Genomic DNA, 20,766 nt, shown 5'->3' with positions numbered 1-20,766 from the left:
GACATTGAACCAAAGAATGAAGCTGAGGGAAAAGTTTCAAGAATATTGGAAGCTGGTATCTTCGGAGATAGAGTTAAAGAAGATGCAACACTATCTAAGAGCCATTCCAAGCAAAGTCCAACACATTTTCTAAATGAGGCAATACCTGGGCAGGAGGTTCAGGTTCGCTGCGATTCCGCCTAAGAAGAAAGACGCTCCAGGTAACACCATTACCAACACTGTCTCAAGCTCGCAGAGACAGAGGAGAAGAAACAAGTCAGTTTCGGGTTTATATTGGTAATGGAAAACTCAAGGAGGTGGAGTTTAAAGAAAGTTACCTGTGAGCATGGATGCGAGGCAGAGTTTTTTAGCTCAAGGTGGAGCAGCTAAAACACAAGAAAAAAATCACTCAAAGGCTCTGAAGCAACGGATGAGGAACATGAGAGAACGTCTTAAACAGCTACTACGGTGGAGAGCAATCACCGAGGAGAGCTGAAGGGAGACGAGTATCTAAATCGGAAAATAAGCAAAACAAGATCACCGGATCAGGTTAACATCACAAGCATCAACTTAAAATATGTAAAGAGAAGTGGATAACTTTACCAGGAAGTTGAATGGAAACGGGTGTTCATGGGTTCGACGGAGTAACGGAGGAGTCTCTAAAAGTTCACTTGAGAGAACGTCTTAAACAGCAAGAGGCTGAAGGGAGACGAGTATCTAGATTGGCAAAAGAAGAAACAGATCACTGGACAAGATAAAGAGGTCTTAAACAGCTTAAATAAAGTAAGAGACTTTACTGGAGAAGCTGAAGGGAGACAGGGTTTACGAGAACGGAGGAAGCTCGCAAGAGTCGCCGGAAACGTTCCCAGGAGGATACGTAATTTGTGACATTGAAAGGAGATTAAATCAACTATCATCACCAAGAAGAAAACAGAGATTCAAAATCATCAAGGAAAAAGAAATCGCGAGCTTTTTCGGGATGAAGAATCTTACAGGAGAAAGGAGTTCTGCGGAGGTGTTTAGTTGATCGGAGTTTTGCTGCAGATTTGGAAAAAAAAAATGGATTCACTGACAAGGAATAGAAGCGAGAGAGAGGATGGTGAAGCTGTAGCGGCGTACGAGCTACATGGACTCGTCGGAGCAACGACGGGAGCAGTCACCGGCAACGTCTCAAGGATTCGTCGGAGTACGAGATGTTGGGAAGAAATTTTTTTTGGTCTCTGTCGATGGAAACGAAGAGGAAGACAAAGAAGAATTAAAATTGGGCCAGGTGGAGTTTGTAAATTGGGCCAAACTTTAATACTTTAGGCCCATTCCCAGCCCAGCGAAAAACCTGCACAAAACAAAGAAACGTTAGTTTCCTTTTCTCATGAAAAGGTCGGTTACTATTTTCCTAAAGACAATTGGAAAATATACAAAGTTACAGAGGAAAAAGGAATACGTGATTGTTATATAAGAAGGCCATAGGTGAAGATCATCCAAAAAAGAAAAAAAGAGCATACGAGAGAGAGAGATTGGCAAGAGATTAAGCAATTACAAGTGTTAGGGTTTTGTGCTAATCATTGGCTTGTAATCTCTATTATTGTTCTTGAGAAACAGTTTTCTTTGAGTGAAGAAGAAAGAGCTTTTGGTATCTGATTTCTATCTAAGTTTAAAGCACTAGGAATAGGTTTAAATCCTAACAGCTCATATTTTATTTTTGCCACCAGACCATATAAACAAATATCATTCCAAAGAAAAAAACACGATAGTTCTTATGATACAAAAACGATATTATACCTGTAGTTTCGTTTTTATTGATCGGCAGTGTTATATTTTTTTGATCTTTTCACGTCTTTTGGAATCTGCTTCAGTCAATCAATATTTATTAGGAATGAGACACGATTTCTTTCAGCATGCAACAATTACATAAAATAATAAAAAAATTGAGGAGTAAGATAAGAGATGAGAAAACCAATGATGATCCATTTTCTCCATCGGTCTGTTACAGATTTAGATTAGAAAAGAAGTATACCTTGATGAATTTTTAAAAGAAAATCTTACATGTGAGCGAATGAAGCTTGATAAATAAAAGCCATAGTAGAAGTAGAGAAAATAATTAGATCAGAAGATATTAAGAAAGATTAAAACAGAAAAAAATGATATGAATTAACAATTTATTTGAGAGAAGAAGCTTTACATGCTCATGTCAGATCTATAGAACAGAGGAGAGAACTGTGTGTTTGTAGCAATAGGCCGTCGTAGAATATCTTTGCACAAATATATATGCTAAAATAGGGGTAGTTACCACAGATTTCTGTTGAGTGGTGTGATCGTGGAAGTGTGGAAAGAAAAACCCGTCGGCAAAGGAGGTGGCAGATAATTTTTTTTTGGTTATTTTTTTATACTAATTATCTGAAGTAGCACGTAATATATATATATATATATATAGAGAGAGAGAACAATTTATTTTCCATAAATAAAAAAGAACAATTTATTTTAGTTTTCTGTTTTTATTATTTTTATTTTTAATATATGTGGCAGAGTGTGAAAGGGAGAATTTGTGGGATATTCATAAGGGGCAACAAAATAGAGAATATAGCAATACTACAGTATGAGCCCATTGAACTGACAGGTTTCGTCCAAAATAGACGAAAATCACCTTTTAAGCGCGTGCGCGTGTGGAAGCAGATGAAATGTGATATCCATGTGATAAATTGCGTTGTACTATACAAATACATAGAATAGTCTCTCACTTTTATATAAATGTTGTGAGGTGTATTAGTAAGTAATACTATATTATAAAAGTTAAATTTATGACAATTACACAAATTATAAACCCTAAACTCTAAACCCTAAACTCAAACCCAAACTCTAAACCCAAACTCAAACTCTAAACCCTAAACTCTAAACCCAAACTCAAACCCGAACTCTAAACCCAAACTCAAACCCGAACTCTAAACCCTAAATTCAAAACCCAAACCCAAACTCTAAACCCTAAACCCAAACCAAAACTCTAAACCCTAAACCCAAACCCTAAACCCTAAACTCAAACCCAAACTCTAAACCCAAACTCAAACTCTAAACCTTAAACTTTAAACCCAAACCCAAACCCAAACTCAAACCCAAACCCAAATCCAAACTCTAAACCCAAACCCAAGCTCTAAACCCTAAACCCAAACCCAAACCAAAACTCTAAACCCTAAACCCAAACCCAAACTCTAAATCCTAAACCCTAAACCCTAAACCCAAACCATATATCCTAAATCCAAACTCTAAACCCAAACCATATACCATATACCCTAAACCCAAACCATAATCCTAAACCTTAAACCCTAAACCCAAACTTTTATTCATTACCTGACTATGCTATACATATTATGGTATGGAATACTTGACACATCCACAAATTTTGTATATATGAAATTCTCTAAAATTTCTTTATATAGAGAGAGATGATGAGTGGCGACGATGTTGAATGATAAAACAGTGTAACTGATGAAATAGTGAGTATGAAGAACCAGAAAGTAGAGAAGGAGATACAAATTGCAAAAGAAGATAAAAAAAAATATATCATACTATACTGTAATTTAAAATAGTATGGAATATACAACGGATGATAAATTTCATTTAAAATAATATGGCAATATGTTAGTTATACTATATTTCATTTAGAATATTATGGCAATTTGAACGTCCAAAATATGATAATTATATTATGGCCTTATGCGCTACAAGAGACATCATCAACACTCGTGTGACTATACTATTTATTGCTCTCGTATAGTATATGAGATTGAACTTTTACGCTAACTTTTTCAGAAAATACTTGTATCGTCGTTTTGCCCTTTCTAATCAGATTTGAAAAATATACAGGGGTTTCGATTTGAGATAACACACAAACATATTGGGTTGCTTAGATACACTTATATGTCCACTACAACTACTAATTCAAAAGTCACGGTGGAAAAAAAATAAAGAGATCACGAGCGACAGTGGTGGAAGAGAAAACATGAGTAACCATGGTGGTGGTGAAGAATCATATAATCCATAAAAATGGTGGAAGATCCGATTGTATAGAAAAATAAAATAATTATCACGATTGTGGTGATGTTAAAAGCAGAGATAATTGAAGAGAAAGAAATTGAAATGATCAGAGAAGGAATAGACAAAACCATAAACATAAAGAAAAAAAGAAATGATGGTGCGCGTGGTGTGAAGGGTAGAAAAGCAATTAATACAGAAATACACAGAATATCATAACCAATAAGTTGTAATGGTCATAAACCTGATTTCTTTGGTTGTTATGTTTATGTACTCCAATTTCCCGAGTGTGAAATGATTTGTGCTTTAGTATATAGGAAATATTTGTTATCGTCCTTTTTCTTACTTAACTTCGGAGCAAATTTTAATTCTATTTTTGTAGTGTTTAGCGGAATCTTCTTCTAAAGGAAATAACGATGTTACCGGATTCAAAATCTCCAAGAAATTTTATTCAAGGAAAAATCTACGAGAAGCTTACTTTCATTCTAGCAACTTTTCATATCAACAGCTTACAACTTTTCATATCAACCAAACAAAAATTCAGGCTGTACGTACATTGAAAAATGTCCTTCTGAATAATCATACAAAACAATGATTTCATCATTAAAAACCTAAAACAACAATTTTGTCTGGATATTACATCAAAGAACAAGCAAAAGACAAACTCAAAGGTTTCTTTTACTATTTAAACTATTATTTTAGATACCCCATATTTAAACAAAGATTAATATTATTCTTTTATAATTCCATGTACAATGTTTTTTTTTTTTTGAAACTGATTCCATGTACAATGTTCAAATCAGAGTACACTAACTTAGCCGCCATTACATCACAGAGACAAAGCACATAACCAAATTTGAAAAAAGCTATTAGTCACAAGCCGAACTAATCTCTTGACAAGAGAACCATCATCAAGTATGTTAAGTCTTATTTTCGTTTTCTTTTTTTAAATGATAGATATTCACTTTCTCAATTTTACCAGTAGAGATATTCTAATAATGGGTGGTTCAACCAGTAGCATTGTCAATTTAGGCATGGAAAGGGTCCATCATGTCACTGTATGACCAGAACCAGGGGTCCATCATGTCACTGTATGACCAGAAACCCACATTCAGCAAGTTATGGACCAACAAGACAGAACACATAGGTCCCATAGACCGGTGAGTCTAAACAGACAACCACAAATAAGTTCTCTATAAATAATTCTCTCAAGTATAATCGGTGTTATATTTTGAATTTAGGTGTTTAGCATTATATATTTAAATAATTTAACCAAAGGGTAACATTATTCTTTTATTATTATTCCTTGTAAAATGGTCAAATCAGAGTACACTAACACAGCCGCAATGGAATCACGGAGACAAAACCACAAAAGTAAAATTTAAAAGCTAGATTTTAGTCATAAGCCGAACTGTAAAATCTCTTGACAGTAGAACCATCAAGAATGTCAAGCATAACCGAGTTGGTCGTGCACCTAGGAGTTTTAAACTGGTTCAAGCCACCGCATTTCCCAACGCACCTTTCCGCCACTTTCCCAAACGTGCCTCGTTCCACCACTCGTAGCTCTAGCGGTCCGATCGACTTCATACGCCTAGACACAACGTAACCATGGTCCACAAAACCAGCATCCATCTCTCTGCAGCAATCCTCAAGAGCTTTATCCTCTGCTCCTCCTCTGATCTCCCAGTAGATTATGTAGCGACCGGGACGAGCTGTAACGTCTGCGTGGCTTGTAAAGTCAACGACTTCAGCTTGTGTGGTGCGGCTCAGAAGCTGAGACGCTTTGTCCACCACTCTCTGAAGATCCTTCTCCGTGTTCTTGTCAATGTTGATGGTTAAGATGAGTTTCCTTCTGTATATGAAACTTAGCTTAGGTGTTCCTTTGTGAAAACCGGTCACTTCGACGACGTCTCCTAATCTGTACCTGTAAAGACCTGAAACAGAGCAAGAAGTAGTAGCTGTTGAAACAGAAGAAGTAATAAAACAGAGGAAGTAATAAAACAGAGATAGTGATAAAACAGAGGAAGTAATAAAACAGAGGAAGTAACGAAACAGAGATAGTGATAAAACAGAGGAAGTGATAAAACAGAGGAAGTAATAAAACAGAGAAAGCGATGAAGCTCAAGAGCTCCTAACTATAGAAAATGAAGTGGAGGTTTGCTTTACCTGTGAAAGTGGTAAGAACAAGCTCATACTCCTGTCCGAGTTTGACTTGAGAGAGAGGCACAGGTTTATCTTCGACAAAGTCACCGTCACTACTACACATGTCTTGTTGATTCTGCTGCCTGTAAAGTGGTATGAACTCGAAGTAACTAAAGGTGGGAATCACAGCAAAGCTCACGTCTTCTGGGGGAAGCTGAGGATCAACATTCACACCAATCCAACTCTCAGTTGACCCATAATCTGCGCTCACCAGAGGCAAACCACCAGCGTAATGCCTCAGCTTTGTCAGATACGGCAACATGGAACCCGTCATGATCGACGAGACATATTTTGCGTTTGGCCATAGCTTCGGAATCAAACCGAACCATCCCAGGTTTGACTCCAGCTCAATGCAGACCTCTTCAATACGAGAAGCCAGAGATGGGTTTGGTCTGATCAGAGCCAACACAGCTTTCCTCATCTTGGGGAGAGTGATTCTTGAGCTGAGATTGCCTTCCTTTAAGTCAGCACATATGTCTCTCCAGGTCTCTTCGAACAAGGAGAAAGCTTGGACAATGGTGTAGGAAAAAGCAGAGGCTACAAACTCTACTTGCCTGGAGAAATGGAGACCAAGCAGGAGATGACAGTACGTGCACTGTCCGAAATCGCCTCCGGAGATGACCTCTTGTGGGCTGCAGGTGAATGACTTTGTAGTCTCTTGCTTAGTTTTGAATTCTTTGCTTGAATAGTAATGTGTTGTGGCCGTTCCTACAGTCAGTCCTCCTGGTGTTTTGAATTCTTTCCCGGCGTATATGAACTCAAGAATCCTCCCTCCTTCCTTTATTGGATAAAACCTGTACAAGGGAGCTAGTGAGCGAGTGAAGAAGTCTTTAAAGGATAAGAAAGTACAAGAAATGGAAAGAAACCTTGATCTGTAAGCCGCTGACAATCTGAAAATCTGAAGAGTAGTTTGCGAACTATGACAAGTAAACGGAACATACTTTTGTCGCCCTTCTGTTGTTCCAGAGCTGTGGTAAAAAAAAGAGAAGAGACCAAAGACATCACAGACACACAAATCCACAAAGATGCAAACACTCATGTGTATAGAAAATATACCTGAGGGAGAGAACAGTGATGGGTTCTTGTGTGAGTAAAGGAGAGGTCTCTCCATCTGCAATTCTTTGAATGTAAGGATCCAAATCAGCATGGGAAACAATAGGCACCAAGGAAGTAAAGAGAGTTTCCAAGGTGTTATCGTCCATCTCTTCTACATCAACAGTACCGAGCCATTTCCTCAGATACTCCACTCCAGAGTTGAGCTCAAGAATCCGGCGCAGCGTCTCTCTTTGAGCCTTGCAGGCTTTCTCCGAGACATGCTCGAACCAACCAATAACATCAGCATGCCCAGCTTCTGCAGTTTCCATCAAAGATAAGGCACTACTGTCTATGCAAAAGCAGTAGAGTTGTTAACCCAACATATAGGGGGAGTACTGGGACATTGACCACTGGTCTTTCTGTGTATTGTTGTTCTCACCTTTTTGGGGAGTCCTTATTTGTCTTTTTTATAATATGAAAACATCTCAGATACCTCCACAGCAAAATGTCACGGAGACTGCCGTCCACAAGTTCTACTTCCATTTATAACAGCTATTAAATGCTTTTCTCAGACCTAAAGAGTATCACTGTCGCAACATGTGCACCCGGAACAAACCTTAACCACAACGTATTTTACATTTTCAACCAGTGTGGTCCCATGATAGCCTCTTGCCTCCAAAAAATATCAAAGCCCCATTCAATCTTGTTAAATCTCTTTCATACTCCAATTCCTGTAATAATTGAGTGAATATAGCCAAGCATTAGGCAAAGATTAACAATCACGAGAAGGTCATAAAACACACCTATTTGAGCAAACCTACCAAAACAAATTTTAGACCTTTCTCAAATGTAGCGAAGCCATGAGATTTTCTTTCTTTTGCATGTATCTAGGTAAAAGCATGTAGGACCATGATGTACTAGTTATCACATGTTTGCACAAGATATTATTTTTTTCTCTGCTAGGGACAGGCTGGCTCATCCCTTAGCCTCTAAAAGGCCCACAACCACTTTGGATGGATGAAACAATAAAGTCTTTTTTCATTCTCCCTTTTTCCGTGTAGGTAACCACAAAAAGATCCATCAAGGTTTGCAGGGTCAATGAATCTTTCGGCATCTTGATTGGGTAGTTAAATTCCATAAACATCTTGCACGTTAATGGCAATATAAACAAGAAAAGAGTTGTCAACACTCAACAACTCATCTCATCACCTAGATTTTCCATACAAAAAACGTGGAAAAGAGTAAGTACATCATGACCAGTATCTGAACCTAACAAAGTTTTAGTCATGAAAACTGTTTCAAAAAAGCAAATTACTAGACCAACAAGGAAGCTGTCTTAAGACACAGTTTGGTGAACACGGATTTTGAGTTGAAAGAATGTCAGGCACAGTTTGGTGTTTGGTGAAAGACGGGTTTCAAGTTCAAAAAAAAAAGGACGGTGTTCAAAAAAAAAAAAAAGAATGTCTTAAGACACAGTTCTTTGGGTAAAAATAAAACACATAGAAAAGTTCAAGGTTTGTTGTCTCCTTAGAGATGCATCTTATCTATCAACGTGCAGTAAATGTGACATGAACAGTAATAACCACATGTAATGTTCCCTCATTGCAGAGTCTCCACTAATCGCTAAACTATATGCATTAGACAGAACCTGAAAGTCTATTCAAAACCTATTCCTATCAAATATTATATCATCCACAAAACATTGTAAAACCAAAAGTGAGCACTGGGATGGGTAAGGAGCTTAGAGCAGAACCCAGGCTGAAGAAGATCACGAGCCGCCTTCACCAAATCGAAGACTTCACTAATTCAAACTCGTCCTGGAGATCGATAGTGACAGAAAAGCTCGGAATGGTCGAACTTGCACGAACGGCGGCCAACACGGCGAATTATATGATTCGTTTTGAATTTTTCCCGGAGCGGCTAGGAACAACTGGTCCTATGGTCTAGTGGTCAGGACATTGGACTCTGAATCCAGTAACCCGAGTTCAAATCTCGGTAGGACCTTAATTTCTTCTTTTTTTTTGTTAGTTAAGAGTCTACAAACCGGTTTGATTTGATGAACTTCATCGACCGGTTTGGTTTAATCGAACTTCATAGTCCCCGCTTCGGTCAATATTCATAAGATGCGACTGTGGATAAATTGTATCATCTCAGCTGCTTTAAAACCATCATGAATGTGATTGATAGGAGTTTGTTTATAAGCTTCTTCTATCAAAGATATAATTGTGCGGCTGATTATGTTAATTTAGAGGGCTGGCAAAGAACTTTTGTGTTTTGGGATTTGTTTCAGACGGAGACATTTTGTGTGGTCAGTCACAACTCTTTAGTCTCTGATTCAAATATGATGGAGCGATTAACACAGTGTCTGAGGTTAGTTGAGTCCAGTTTCACATTTAAGGTTAAAGCAGTCAGGTCTAGAAGATAGTTGTGAAATGAATTATATCAGGAAGATGAGGAGTCTCTTTCCTTTGGAAGAATGCAGAGCTTGAATTCAATCTTATCGGGCTCCAATGCCTGTTGCCAGTACCAACAAAGAAGGGCTGGGTTTATATTACACAAAGAAGGGCTTAACCCTAACCATGTATATTAACATCCCTAGGTCTGGTTCTGAAACTTAAACTAACTTCAAAGATCATCTGATTTTAGAGACTAGAGAAACAAAACTAAGCGGTGGTGGATTGATAAGGAGCTAGAGGAGTAACCATCTAGGTCTTGAATGAAACTGGAGAAAATGACGGCAACTGGTCCTATGGTCTAGTGGTTAGGACATTGGACTCTGAATCCAGTAACCCGAGTTCAAATCTCGGTAGGACCTTCTTTTTTATATTTTTCGGCTTTAATTAGGTATCAGCAAACCGGTTTTCATCTGAAGAATACTAACCGATCTGTTTATTTTAATCGAGATATCATACACCGGTTCAACTCGGACTCGGTTATGTTAGGTAGTGTTAGGCCCTTTCAGGGCTCTTGCCAGCGACGACATTTTGGCCAATGATCACTATCCTCATCTCTCACTTGCCTTTGTCTTCGTAACAATCATATAAAGCTGTAAAGTTAGTTGGTCTGTTGATTTTTTTTTTAATTTCTAAATCTTTTTTATGCTCATAATTATGTTTTGTGCAGGGCAGGCTGGAAACTTTGGCCCTTGGGTTACATATGGTGTAGTTCTTGTAGACCAAAGGCTTCTTTGGGTGTGGACTAGGGGAGACATGTGGCATCAAGTTCCTATAGACTGCAAGAACATCAAGCAAAGCTTTTTTCTTCTTATATAGATAAAAAGCCTAAAAAAAGTATACATACATTTGATTCACTGATTCCGAGAGAGAATCAACGTGGCAAATCTATTGTGCAATAATAATATCAAACACAAAACACCAGCCAAGAAGCAAAAAAAAAAACAAATGTTCAGGCATAACAACAGCAAAGTACAGTTTTTTTCTCAAGATCATCACTTCTCAGAGATATAACATCAAGTCTTGGACATTTCTGCAGAGAATCTCGGAAGCTGAACGAGTGAGTTCACTCTTGTCACACCTTCTAGCCCCAACCAGTTTTGGTCTCCTACACCTCTCTCATCCTCTGCCTCAGTATTATCATCCGTATTCACATTATTACCACATGTCTCGTTCTCTTGATCTGACGATGATCTAACTGTGAAGTTTCTTTGTAGTAGACACGGTTCTGATCTCTGTCCATCATCTGATTCCACAGCATTTGTGGCTGAAGAGAAGCCCTGCTCATCGTAGTCCGACTCAGAATCCATTTTCCCATCAAGAAACAGACACACCACTGCACAATCATCCATTTTCGAAGTGGGGTACTTCAGTTTCCACTCACGTGCTGCTGAGTTCACCAAGATCCTAGCTGCTGATGCTCGGCTTGACGCTGCAGCTACGATATCAACCACTTCTTCGTTGCTCAGCACATCCCATATCTGTTTCACAACAAAAGCTCACATGATCAGTCTTGATTACTAGGAACCAACCTCTGGTCAACTTTATATACTTACTCCATCTGAGGCAAGAACAATGAACTGGTCTTTGTCTGTAAGGACACGGTGAGTGAACTCGGGTGTGGAAATGACTCCATAATCTTTCAGACAGAAGTCACCAAACGCCCTAGCCATGGCTAGTCCAGGTGCATCATCAAAAGGTAGCCAAACTCGTGACACCTCTGGCTCGTCTTGCAGCGCAAAGACACGACCTTTGCACCGTTTGATCCTCTCAGCTTCCCCTATCACAAAAAGACAGTCTCATCCTGCTTAAGACAAATTCTTAGAGGGAAACAATAAAAATGTGAATGGGTGTTAAAGAGTATATACTTGGCAAATCAGGTTTCAGATCAACTGTTAGTTGAGTTGCTACCATAGTATCATTACTACTGTCTTTTGATCCAAGAATGGCCCGAGAATCACCAATGTTCCCCATGAAGAGGTTAGACCCCTGAACAAAATCAAAAGACAATCTTGTTAAGATCAAAACCAAACATGCTTAAGAAAGCTGGAAAGAGAGCTCTTTTACCTGTTTGAGAATGGTAACAGCAGTGCTACCACTACAGAAACAATCCACATTAGGATGAGACCTTAGCTCCTTATCCATGGCTTTATATGATTTCAAGAAAGCTTCTCCCCACAAGCCTTTTAGTTTATCCTCCTCATCAGTTCTTTCTTTATTAACAGCTTCTTGGACAGCTGATTTGCTTGAACTTCTTCTGAACCGACCGTTTTGCTTTGACTGAAGTGTATGAAAGAAAGACTGCAACTTCACAGGCAATGTGTCTCTCACTTTACGAGCAACAAGATGACCAAAAGGACCATGACCATCGAATACACCACAAAAGGTCACATCCTCAGACATGAAATCCTACAAACACAAAAGTCTCTCTTTATAGTCATCCATACAAAGGAGATAGAGAGAGAGAGAGAGAGAAGGAAGGAAGGAAGAACTCACTTCCCACACAATCATTGCGTCCTGGTTAATACCCTTGCGTCCTTGTTGAGTGAAAATGCAAGAGCTCCTGCTCTTGCCGCTGGTGATGATACGATTTGGTATAGAGGCCAAGTTCTGCAGTGAGAGGATGTGGTCTGAAAAGGTTCTTTTGGCCCTTTTGCTCACACAACAACGGATCCCAAGGTATGGTCGAGGCACAGGCTTATTATCTCCATTGCTCCAGCTGCTACAAGTACTCTTACTACTAGTAGAAACACAACCTCCCATTTTTCCAAAAACAGATCTCCAAGTGTTATATGGTTAAGCTGAGAGATTTTACATAGTATACGACCTGAAAACAACAATACAGATAATAGTTTTAGTAAAAGCGCCTCAACATGTCGTTCAGACTAGATTCCAACGTGTGATGGTACTAAATAGACTGACACATTACCAGCCTTGGCGATCTTAAAAATAATCTATGTTCCTTGTTTTTTTTTTGGGTTCAATCTATCTTCCTTGATTTTGTTTACTAATCCCTGGGGATTAAGTTAATGTAAGTAGGACCTACATGAATCACTAAACAAGGGTAAGCAAGAAAAGATACTGAACAAAACATAAAAGATCAAGAACAGAGTTTCACCATGTCTGGTGATTCATATTCTTCTATGTTCTAAAGGAAACGGCGTTTACATGAAGCAGATCAGAAGAATTTGTAAAAAGAAATAAAAATTCCCTTAAGAGATTTCATTCATTAGATACTACTACTAAGCAAAGCAAAAAAAAATTCCAAATGCAAATTTTGAAAAACAGAGGAGACTATTACTTTCAAATGCAAATTTTGAAAAACAGAGGAGAGACTAAGCAAGCAAGAAAAAAAAAGGGTTAAAAGCTGAAGTTTTTTTTTTTTTTTGGGGGAAAAGAGAGTCACTTTTAAGGAATCCAATGTAGGCAAAGTGAAATATTTACTTTCTTCTGACATTTCCTGGAAACCACCAAACTAGTGTCGAGTGATGGAGAAAGAAGAAAATAACAACTAGATGTCTGAGCAAATCACACGAACGGACAAGACAGAGAGACAAATTATAAATAAAACATGGTAAAAAGGAGAAACCCACAACAACAGAAAAATAAACAGATGATTCGAGATCAAGTTAAATGTGAGAATAATGCACCTTGGTCTTGTGTGGGTGGTTCTGGAAATCAAGAAGAGTTGATTCACACGCAGACAAAGAATGTAGGAAGTGCTAGAGACAGAGCGAAAGCAGAGAGGAGAAAGTTTACTATGGAAAAACACAGGAGAGAGAGAGAAGAGAGAAACAAATGGTTTAATTTCACCAAAGAATTAATCTTTTTATCTTCTTTTGTGAAAGAGATATCAAATTTGCTTTTCTGTGCTTTGTTGTTTGTTACCTTTTATAAATCATGAAAAATTATTTAAAATAATAATTAGCTAACATTTAACATTTTATAATCGCTATTAAACTAAGGAATTGCATACTATTAATCATCAGAACATCTGTAAAACTATTTGTTCTTGCTGCCTAGGAGGCTAGGACATTACTATGTTTGAGACTTCTACAAATATACAAAAAGAAAAGAATATTTAGTATCTATCATGGCTGACCAGCATGACTGACATAACTCGAATCTTAATGAATTCGCTAACTATTTTGTTATCTAGACATGTTATAGTTGAAAATTTTGTCAGCTAACTATACTCTATAGTAAAGTACATATGGTATTTGTGGTGGATATATTCAAACCTTACTCCATTAACTTCATCATGATTTTTTCAACAATTCGACCACCATGATGAATTCACTAAACCTATTATTCCATATTTTCTTGATATATTTAGGTTAAATATATAAAATTTGGTGTATAAAAAGGTCATATTGTATTTTTTTCAACTTTCAATTATCCCCTTCTTAAGTCTATATAAATTTTGATTTTTATATACTTTTATTAAATATAGAACTTAAAACACAGAAGCCAGGTAATTTCATTCAAAAGATTAAAAATATTTTCTAAACCAGAAGAATATATTGGGATAAAAATAGTAGCTGGTTCTTCTTGCATGCAACTTTTTTAGAACAAATGTTTGTGTTTTAAAGAATAAAACTTAGCTTCAACCCCTAAGGTGAACCTCTACATTCACCCACCAATAAGAATTAGTTAATTCAGATTTGATATCTTTTAAAAAAGGAAACCAATTAATAAGAATTTAATGAAATAAAATTATGTTTTTAGATAAATAAAAAATAGTAACAATTATCAAAAAAAAAATTTTTTTAATATTGATAAATCCGTCAGAAAATACTAAACCCTAAACCCTAAATTCTAAACCCTAAACCTTAAATTCTAAATACTAAACCCTAAACCTTAGGGAAAAGCCTGAACCCTTGGGCAAATCCTATACCCTAAACCCTTAAATTTAAACCAAACCTTAAATCATAAACTAAATCATAATCCCTAAACCCTAAATTATAACCCCTAATACTAAACCCTAAATCCTAAATTCCAAAATGGTTTATGGTTTAGGATTAAGGGTTTATGATTTAATATTTGTCAAAGAGTTTAGGGTTTAGGGTTTCGTGTTTAGAATTTAGGGTTTAATATTATTGTTTATGATTAAGGGTTTAGGGTTTAAGATTAACGATTTAGGATATAGGATTTGCCCAAGGGTTCAGCCTTTCCCCAAGGGTTTAGGGTTTAGTATTTAGAATTTAGGGTTTAGGGTTTATGGTTTAGTATTTTCTGACGGATTTATCAATATTAAAAAATATTTTTTTTATAATTGCTACTATTTTTTTATTTATCTAAAAACATAATTTTATTTCATTAAATTCTTATTACTTGGTTTCCTTTTTTAAGAGATATCAAATCTTAATTAACTAATTCCTATTGGTGGGTGAATGTAGAGATTCACCTTAGGGGGTGAAGCTAAGTTTTGTTCTGTTTTAAAACCGTGCATGCAACTTTTAACGCGCAAGCTTTGATGATGACGATTAACGATGGACTTGAATCTTAGCTTTGATTGCATCACTAGCAGTCATACCTGTTTCCTATCACCCACCTACATAATTCACTCTTCTTTTTTCCCCAAACTTTATTTTTATTTAATGGTACTTGTCAAATCATTCTACGCATTTACACAATTTCTGACTTTTACAGAATTGTTGTGTGTATGGAATTTAATTTTGCAAGTGACTATTCATCCACTTGGGATATTACTTATCAAACTTTTCTAGCTGTGTTGAAAAATACGTATGTAAATGTGTATTCCTCTTTGGCTCTTTGTTTACAAATAGTGTTGTTCTCTTTAATTTATTACTTCTTTTAATTATTTTCCCTCCTATGTGTTTATTAATTAAAGCGACGCGACAATCAAGATGAGATTTTGATGGGCACTACGAAATCGATATGTTCGTCCACTTTTTTCTCCACATCCTAATCAGATTATCCTTTTTCTTTACCTTATGTGTGTGTTTTTTTTTCCTTTTGCTGGATTGTTTTTGACGTTGTTGTTTGAAATAAAGCTTACAACTTGTTTTCCATTTATCCATTTGCAATTAAACTATATTTATCATGTAGAGTGTGATTGGATAGTCATTTTGGAGTAAATATTCTAGAGTAAAATTTTGTTTTACTCTATTTCCGACTTAATATTTACCAATCAGGTTAAAGAGTATTTTAGTTGAATATAGCTGAAAGTGGTAAAAATTATTTCACTAGTTTTGAGTGGAGTAACCATTTACTCTCATTTTCTTTTCTTTTTTTTTCTGTTTATTATCTTTTCTTCCATCTTTTGTTCCCCATAGGTTTGGGCGTTCGGGTACGGGTGGTTCTTTCGGATATTGGATTTTCGGATTTTAAAATTAAGCTCCATTCGGATATTATAAAATTTCGGATCGGGTTCGAGTCGGGTCTTCCCAAGTCTGGATCGGTTCGGTTCTCATGCACAGAAACCTGAAAAATAACCAAATAACCAAAGTATCTAAAACGAGTTCGGTTATTTGTAGCCAAAGTAACCAAAGTACCCGATTCAATTCAAAATTTTGTATCTAAATTACTCAAAAGTAACCAAAATATCCATTCTACACAGTTTTTTGGGTAAACTTTTATCCAAACTCTTTTTAGCAACATCCAAAAATATTCAAAGTACTGAAAATAACTACTATAGTTAACTTATAATATTAATTTAAAATATTAAAATCGAGCACCGTCCTTTTTGTTTCAAGGACACGGCCCGAAGTGGCGATTTTGTCAACCAGCTCGACCAAACCAAGGTTTCTCCACCAGTTCGTGCTGATCACACCGACCGAGCCGCACATTCTAAGACCCACGGTCGAGCCAGACTTAGCTCGGGTCGTGAGGAAACCGAAGACGGACATGCATTCTCATCCGGACAGTTCCGCACGTGTCCTTATCTTTATCCCGTGCATCCATCTTGTTCGAATGCATCTAGACACTTGGACGAATCTTGACTGGTCAACATCAGAGTCCGCACTTTTGACCAGTCTTCATCAAAATCACCAACCTTGACCAAGACTACATCATTTTCTGCACATTTGACTCCCTTTAATAATTTTAGTCAAATGTTGTATTTCCTATGTATCTTTTCCGCACTTTCTTTATTTCTTTCTTTGACTACAAACACTATAAATATGTAGTCTCATTCATGAATAAAATCAGATCATTTTGGAGTTTATTTTTTGTTTCTTCTCTAAGTGAGAGAGAGAGTTCTTAGCTAGTTCATCGGTTTGAACCGGCTTGTTGATTTGGTGGTCAACCAATCATCTTTATGTGTTATTTGGTGGTTAGCCAACGCACTTCATCCGTTTTTTGGTGGTTAGCCTTAGACCGAGGGTATATCAAGAGTCATTCCGCACCTCTTGACGATCCATTCATTCCATTCCAGTTCCGGAAGTGCCTTCGCCTTCTCGGTTCATATCCAACACCCGGCCAAAGCCATCCTTCCCGATTTTGGGTCTATCATATAGCAATTCAGAACCCATTCAGATATTTACCCCGGGTATGATCGGGTTCGAAACCCTGATTTTCGGGTCGATTTCGGATCGGTTCTTCGGGTCCGGATATTATGTCCACGCCTAGTTTACCAATCACACTTGTAAAGTACTATAAAGGATGTCAAAATATAATACGGAAATAGATGAATAAATATAATAAATAATTGATTAATTTTTAGTTTGGTTTATGTTTATGCTGTTATTTTTTTTCACTTTGTTAATCTTATTAAACAAAATCTAAAAATCCAAAAATATAGGAAAAAAAATACTAAAAAGCCTATAAACAAAGTCCAACTAACCCAAACAAAAGAAAAGCTCTAAGGAAGAGTGTGGCTGACTCGAACTCCACACATTAACTTTTGGCGTGACAGAGACACGTGCCCACCATGCGAGCCGTCACCGAACTTCAGCCAGCAGATCAAATCCGGCTAAGATCTAATCGGCTGATCCACCGGAACAAACCGGACCAGGATCCAGTTCAAAGAACCTCGCCGAAGACGATAACATGAATTGAAAAGGCCACCATTACAACGCTTTAGACTTGAGTGTGAGACCTCCGATAAAATAAGAGAACTAATCATTGATGTCGATTGAATAACTCCGTAAAACAATTAATCTCACGAGATAGAACTAAAGCCAAAGGATCTCTTTCTTCTTTGATGAAGTTCCACTCGAGAAACATCCGTCTCAAGCCAACAAGCATCGAATCGATTGAAATAAAAGAGGTATAAAGAAGTAGAGATTAGAGAAACCGGGATAAACCATGAAGCAAACCATCGTCAACACCTCATGGAAAGGTGAGACGAGGAGTCAAGATTTCACGCAACATCAAAGAACTTGATGTGTCTCAGAGCCAAAAGCCAGCCGACCACTACAAAGAAAGTGCGACGCATGAAGGGTGGCCCAACCACAGAAGGAGAATCATGGACGGAGAGTCACCAAAATCACTGGTCTAAGGTTTTTCACATCATTTTCGCCCTGTGAAAGATTAAAGAGAGGGGACAAAGGAAAATGAGAGAGAAATTTTTGGAGGAGCGATACCTTGAGAAAGTTTTGAAAATAAATTGGATGACTTCAAAACATTAATGTCATTGTTGCTGCCGGGCATACCAAAATAATGATGCCATATCCATAGGTCGTAATCTGTAACTTCTTCGAGAATGATAGTGGATGATCCGCTACGGCATGCAAATTGTCCCGCCCATGCAGTTGGACAATTTTTCCAACTCCAATGCATGCAATCCAAACTACCCAACATTCCAGGAAATCCACGTTGTTGGCCAATATTGAAAAGCCTCGCAACGTCTTCGGATGTCTGTGACCTGAGATACCACTCCGAAAATACTTCCACAATTGCTTAGCAAAATCTCTTCATGCATTCAATGGCTGTAGACTCTCCTATTTTGATGTATTCATCTGTAGCATTAGCAGGCACACCATACGCAAAATTTTGAATTGCAGCAGTAACTTTTTGCAAAGTTGATAAACCCACTCTACCATTTGCAAGACGTCTTTGATGGAATTAGTTGTCATGTTGTGTAACAGCATCAGCAATGCGAAGAAATAACTCTCGTGGCATTCGAAACCGACGATGGAACTCTCTTTCGCCATTCACCGGATTATTAGAAATATAATCATTACAAAAATTAGAATGATCATTTTCTCTATCACGGTGTATAACTGCGTGACCATGAATAGATCTTTGATGGCTTACATGATCACTTTGTTGGGAAAACTGGTGAAGTAGAAAATTGTTTTTTTTTTCTATTGGTGAAGTAGAAAATTGTTTTTTTCTAACAAATTGATTGCAATTTGTTCTTCAATCTCCCTTGCTGAATTGTCATCTTTTAGTCATTCATCAATTTCAGATGACTCGGAAGAGGAAGAAGAAGAAGAAGAGTTTACAAAAGAAGAAGAACCTCAAATATTAAAATTCAATTAAGTTGTGGTGATGTGATACTTGTTATAATTCATGTCTATTTATAAGCACACATCTATATATTAATATTTAAAAATAATAATAAATTTTAGAAAGAATCAATTTGTGTCATGCATTGGACCTCACCATTTCACCAATCTTTGAAATTTGAAAATAATATAATATAATTTTGAAAAATTCAACTTTTATCATGCATTTGACCTCACTATCTCACCAACATTTGAATCTTGGAAATAATAAGAAAAGAATTTGGAAAAGATCAATTTTTATCATGCATTGGACCTCACTATTTCACCAGTATTTGAATCTTGGAAATAATATAATTTTTTTTTGGAAAAGATCAGTTTTTATCATGCATTGGACCTTACCTTCTCACCAATGGAATCAATTTGTGTTTATTCATTTTAATTATTATTGAACCATTGTTGTATATAAATAATTAAAAAAATCACAACTCCAATCTTTTTCTTTCTTTCTAAAAGAAAATATGGAGAAAAGTAGAGGCTCATCGTTCAATCAACAAGAAGATGAGCTATTATGTTGTGTGTATTTAGAAATATCGCAAGATCCCATTAGTAACAATAACCAATCTGTTGGGAAATTGTGGAAAAAAATAGGTAAGAGTTACAATGAAAAAAAATGAGAGTTGGGAAAGTAGAAGCACAAGATCTCTACAAAGTAGAATGAATACTATTACATACACCTGTTAGAAATTTAAAGAGCTGCATAACACAAGTGGAAAACATGCATCCAAATGGTGCATCTGAATTTGACATTGTAAGTATTTTTTACTCAATATACATACAATATTTATTTTGTAATTAACCAAGTTTTATGTTTCATTACTTTGTAGATGGAGAAGGCTAAGAAACTTTTGCTACAAGATCCAAAACTAAAAAAAAGTTTCAAATTTGATCATGTGTGGGTAATGATAAAGGATGTTCAAAAGTTAACAAGTAATGTCAACTCTCTATCCCAGATACTCCTAACACCGTAAGCAATACTTTCGGCTCTCCGACATCACAATCACCGAGAATGACTTCGTTTTCAATCAATTTAAGTAGTGATGAATGCGGATCAAGTTCACGTCCTATTAGATCGAAGAAAGCAAAACTCAAAAAGAAGATTACCAAAGGTAATATCTGGCTGTTGATACTTTGACATCATCAAACGAATACATTCTTGAACTTTAAAAAACAAGTGCAACAAGCAGGAAAAAAATTCATGAGATGATTGAATTACGAATACAAAATGAAGCAAAAAGTTAGTTTTAAAAGAAGTAAAAGAGAAAAATAAAATATTACTAAAAGATATAGCTTCTATTGGTGATATTAATACTCGTGAGTACATTCGTTCTGAACAAGAAAGAATCGTACGAAAAAGACGCCAAGAACAACAACAACAATCATCTTCAGTTACACAAAATTTGTTTGGAAAATATTTTGAAGATTTTGGAACTTCCTGAGCAAATTTACCAAATTATTAATGTTGTTGTAATACTTAGATTTCTATTATAATTATGTCTTCATGCACTTTTTTAAAAAGTTTTTTATTAAGTTTGTTTTGTAATATTTTTGTTGTCTTATTTTAATTTTAAAATAATATAAAGCTTGTTTAAAATTTTCAT

At 36.5% G+C, this 20,766-nt stretch overlaps 3 protein-coding genes and 2 non-coding genes across 10 annotated transcripts; 3 read left to right on the top strand and 2 right to left on the bottom strand.

Moving 5' to 3' along the window:
• Positions 1-5,279: 5,279 nt before the first annotated feature.
• On the bottom strand, positions 5,280-7,731 carry LOC108823469 (indole-3-acetic acid-amido synthetase GH3.10). The gene is made up of 4 exons (XM_018596687.2): positions 7,261-7,731; positions 7,071-7,172; positions 6,169-6,998; positions 5,280-5,936 (listed from the first exon to the last, which is right to left on the bottom strand). Exons 1-4 carry the CDS (start codon positions 7,566-7,568, stop codon positions 5,398-5,400), a joined length of 1,779 nt encoding a protein of 592 aa, XP_018452189.2. The 5' UTR covers positions 7,569-7,731; the 3' UTR covers positions 5,280-5,397.
• A 1,440-nt stretch (positions 7,732-9,171) lies between these two features.
• On the top strand, positions 9,172-9,243 carry TRNAQ-CUG (transfer RNA glutamine (anticodon CUG)). The gene has a single exon. It is a non-coding gene; the product is annotated as a tRNA-Gln (tRNA).
• Positions 9,244-9,982: 739 nt separating this feature from the next.
• TRNAQ-CUG (transfer RNA glutamine (anticodon CUG)) lies at positions 9,983-10,054 on the top strand. Its single transcript has one exon. It is a non-coding gene; the product is annotated as a tRNA-Gln (tRNA).
• A 428-nt stretch (positions 10,055-10,482) lies between these two features.
• On the bottom strand, positions 10,483-14,044 carry LOC108827931 (probable protein phosphatase 2C 52). 6 transcript variants are annotated; one of them, XM_056994639.1, is made up of 7 exons: positions 13,343-14,044; positions 12,622-12,734; positions 12,189-12,519; positions 11,760-12,101; positions 11,561-11,681; positions 11,249-11,472; positions 10,483-11,173 (listed from the first exon to the last, which is right to left on the bottom strand). In XM_056994639.1, exons 3-7 carry the CDS (start codon positions 12,453-12,455, stop codon positions 10,709-10,711), a joined length of 1,419 nt encoding a protein of 472 aa, XP_056850619.1. In that variant the 5' UTR covers positions 12,456-12,519; positions 12,622-12,734; positions 13,343-14,044; the 3' UTR covers positions 10,483-10,708. The 6 variants fall into 6 exon arrangements, with proteins under 6 accessions (XP_056850619.1, XP_056850618.1, XP_056850617.1 ...); XM_056994638.1 differs by lacking the exon at positions 13,343-14,044 and adding an exon at positions 12,811-12,984 and having other exon boundaries at positions 12,622-12,746; XM_056994637.1 differs by lacking the exon at positions 13,343-14,044 and adding an exon at positions 12,811-12,984.
• Positions 14,045-19,626: 5,582 nt separating this feature from the next.
• Positions 19,627-20,006, top strand: LOC108825002 (uncharacterized). The gene is made up of 2 exons (XM_018598353.1): positions 19,627-19,756; positions 19,993-20,006. Exons 1-2 carry the CDS (start codon positions 19,627-19,629, stop codon positions 20,004-20,006), a joined length of 144 nt encoding a protein of 47 aa, XP_018453855.1.
• The last annotated feature ends 760 nt before the right edge of the window (positions 20,007-20,766 follow it).

The sequence above is a fragment of the Raphanus sativus genome, chromosome 9, assembly GCF_000801105.2.
Source record: "Raphanus sativus cultivar WK10039 chromosome 9, ASM80110v3, whole genome shotgun sequence".
Taxonomy (NCBI): domain Eukaryota; kingdom Viridiplantae; phylum Streptophyta; class Magnoliopsida; order Brassicales; family Brassicaceae; genus Raphanus; species Raphanus sativus.
The sequence above is the reverse complement of the archived record's forward strand: the minus strand, read 5'-3'. Positions and strand labels throughout refer to the sequence as shown.

What these genes read in the sequence shown, in the direction of transcription:
- LOC108827931 (XM_056994639.1), bottom strand. Translation starts at nt 12,455, where the DNA reads ATGGGAGGTTGTGTTTCTACTAGTAGTAAGAGTACTTGTAGCAGCTGG. An exon ending in ACGCAATGATTGTGTGGGAA is followed by an intron (nt 12,102 to 12,188) that starts GTGAGTTCTTCC and finishes TTGTGTTTGTAG; the next exon opens with GATTTCATGTCTGAGGATGT. An exon ending in CTGTTACCATTCTCAAACAG is followed by an intron (nt 11,682 to 11,759) that starts GTAAAAGAGCTC and finishes GATTTTGTTCAG; the next exon opens with GGGTCTAACCTCTTCATGGG.
- LOC108823469 (XM_018596687.2), bottom strand. Translation starts at nt 7,568, where the DNA reads ATGGAAACTGCAGAAGCTGGGCATGCTGATGTTATTGGTTGGTTCGAG. An exon ending in ATCACTGTTCTCTCCCTCAG is followed by an intron (nt 7,173 to 7,260) that starts GTATATTTTCTA and finishes TTTTTACCACAG; the next exon opens with CTCTGGAACAACAGAAGGGC. An exon ending in TCAGCGGCTTACAGATCAAG is followed by an intron (nt 6,999 to 7,070) that starts GTTTCTTTCCAT and finishes TCCCTTGTACAG; the next exon opens with GTTTTATCCAATAAAGGAAG.
- LOC108825002 (XM_018598353.1), top strand. Translation starts at nt 19,627, where the DNA reads ATGGAGAAAAGTAGAGGCTCATCGTTCAATCAACAAGAAGATGAGCTA.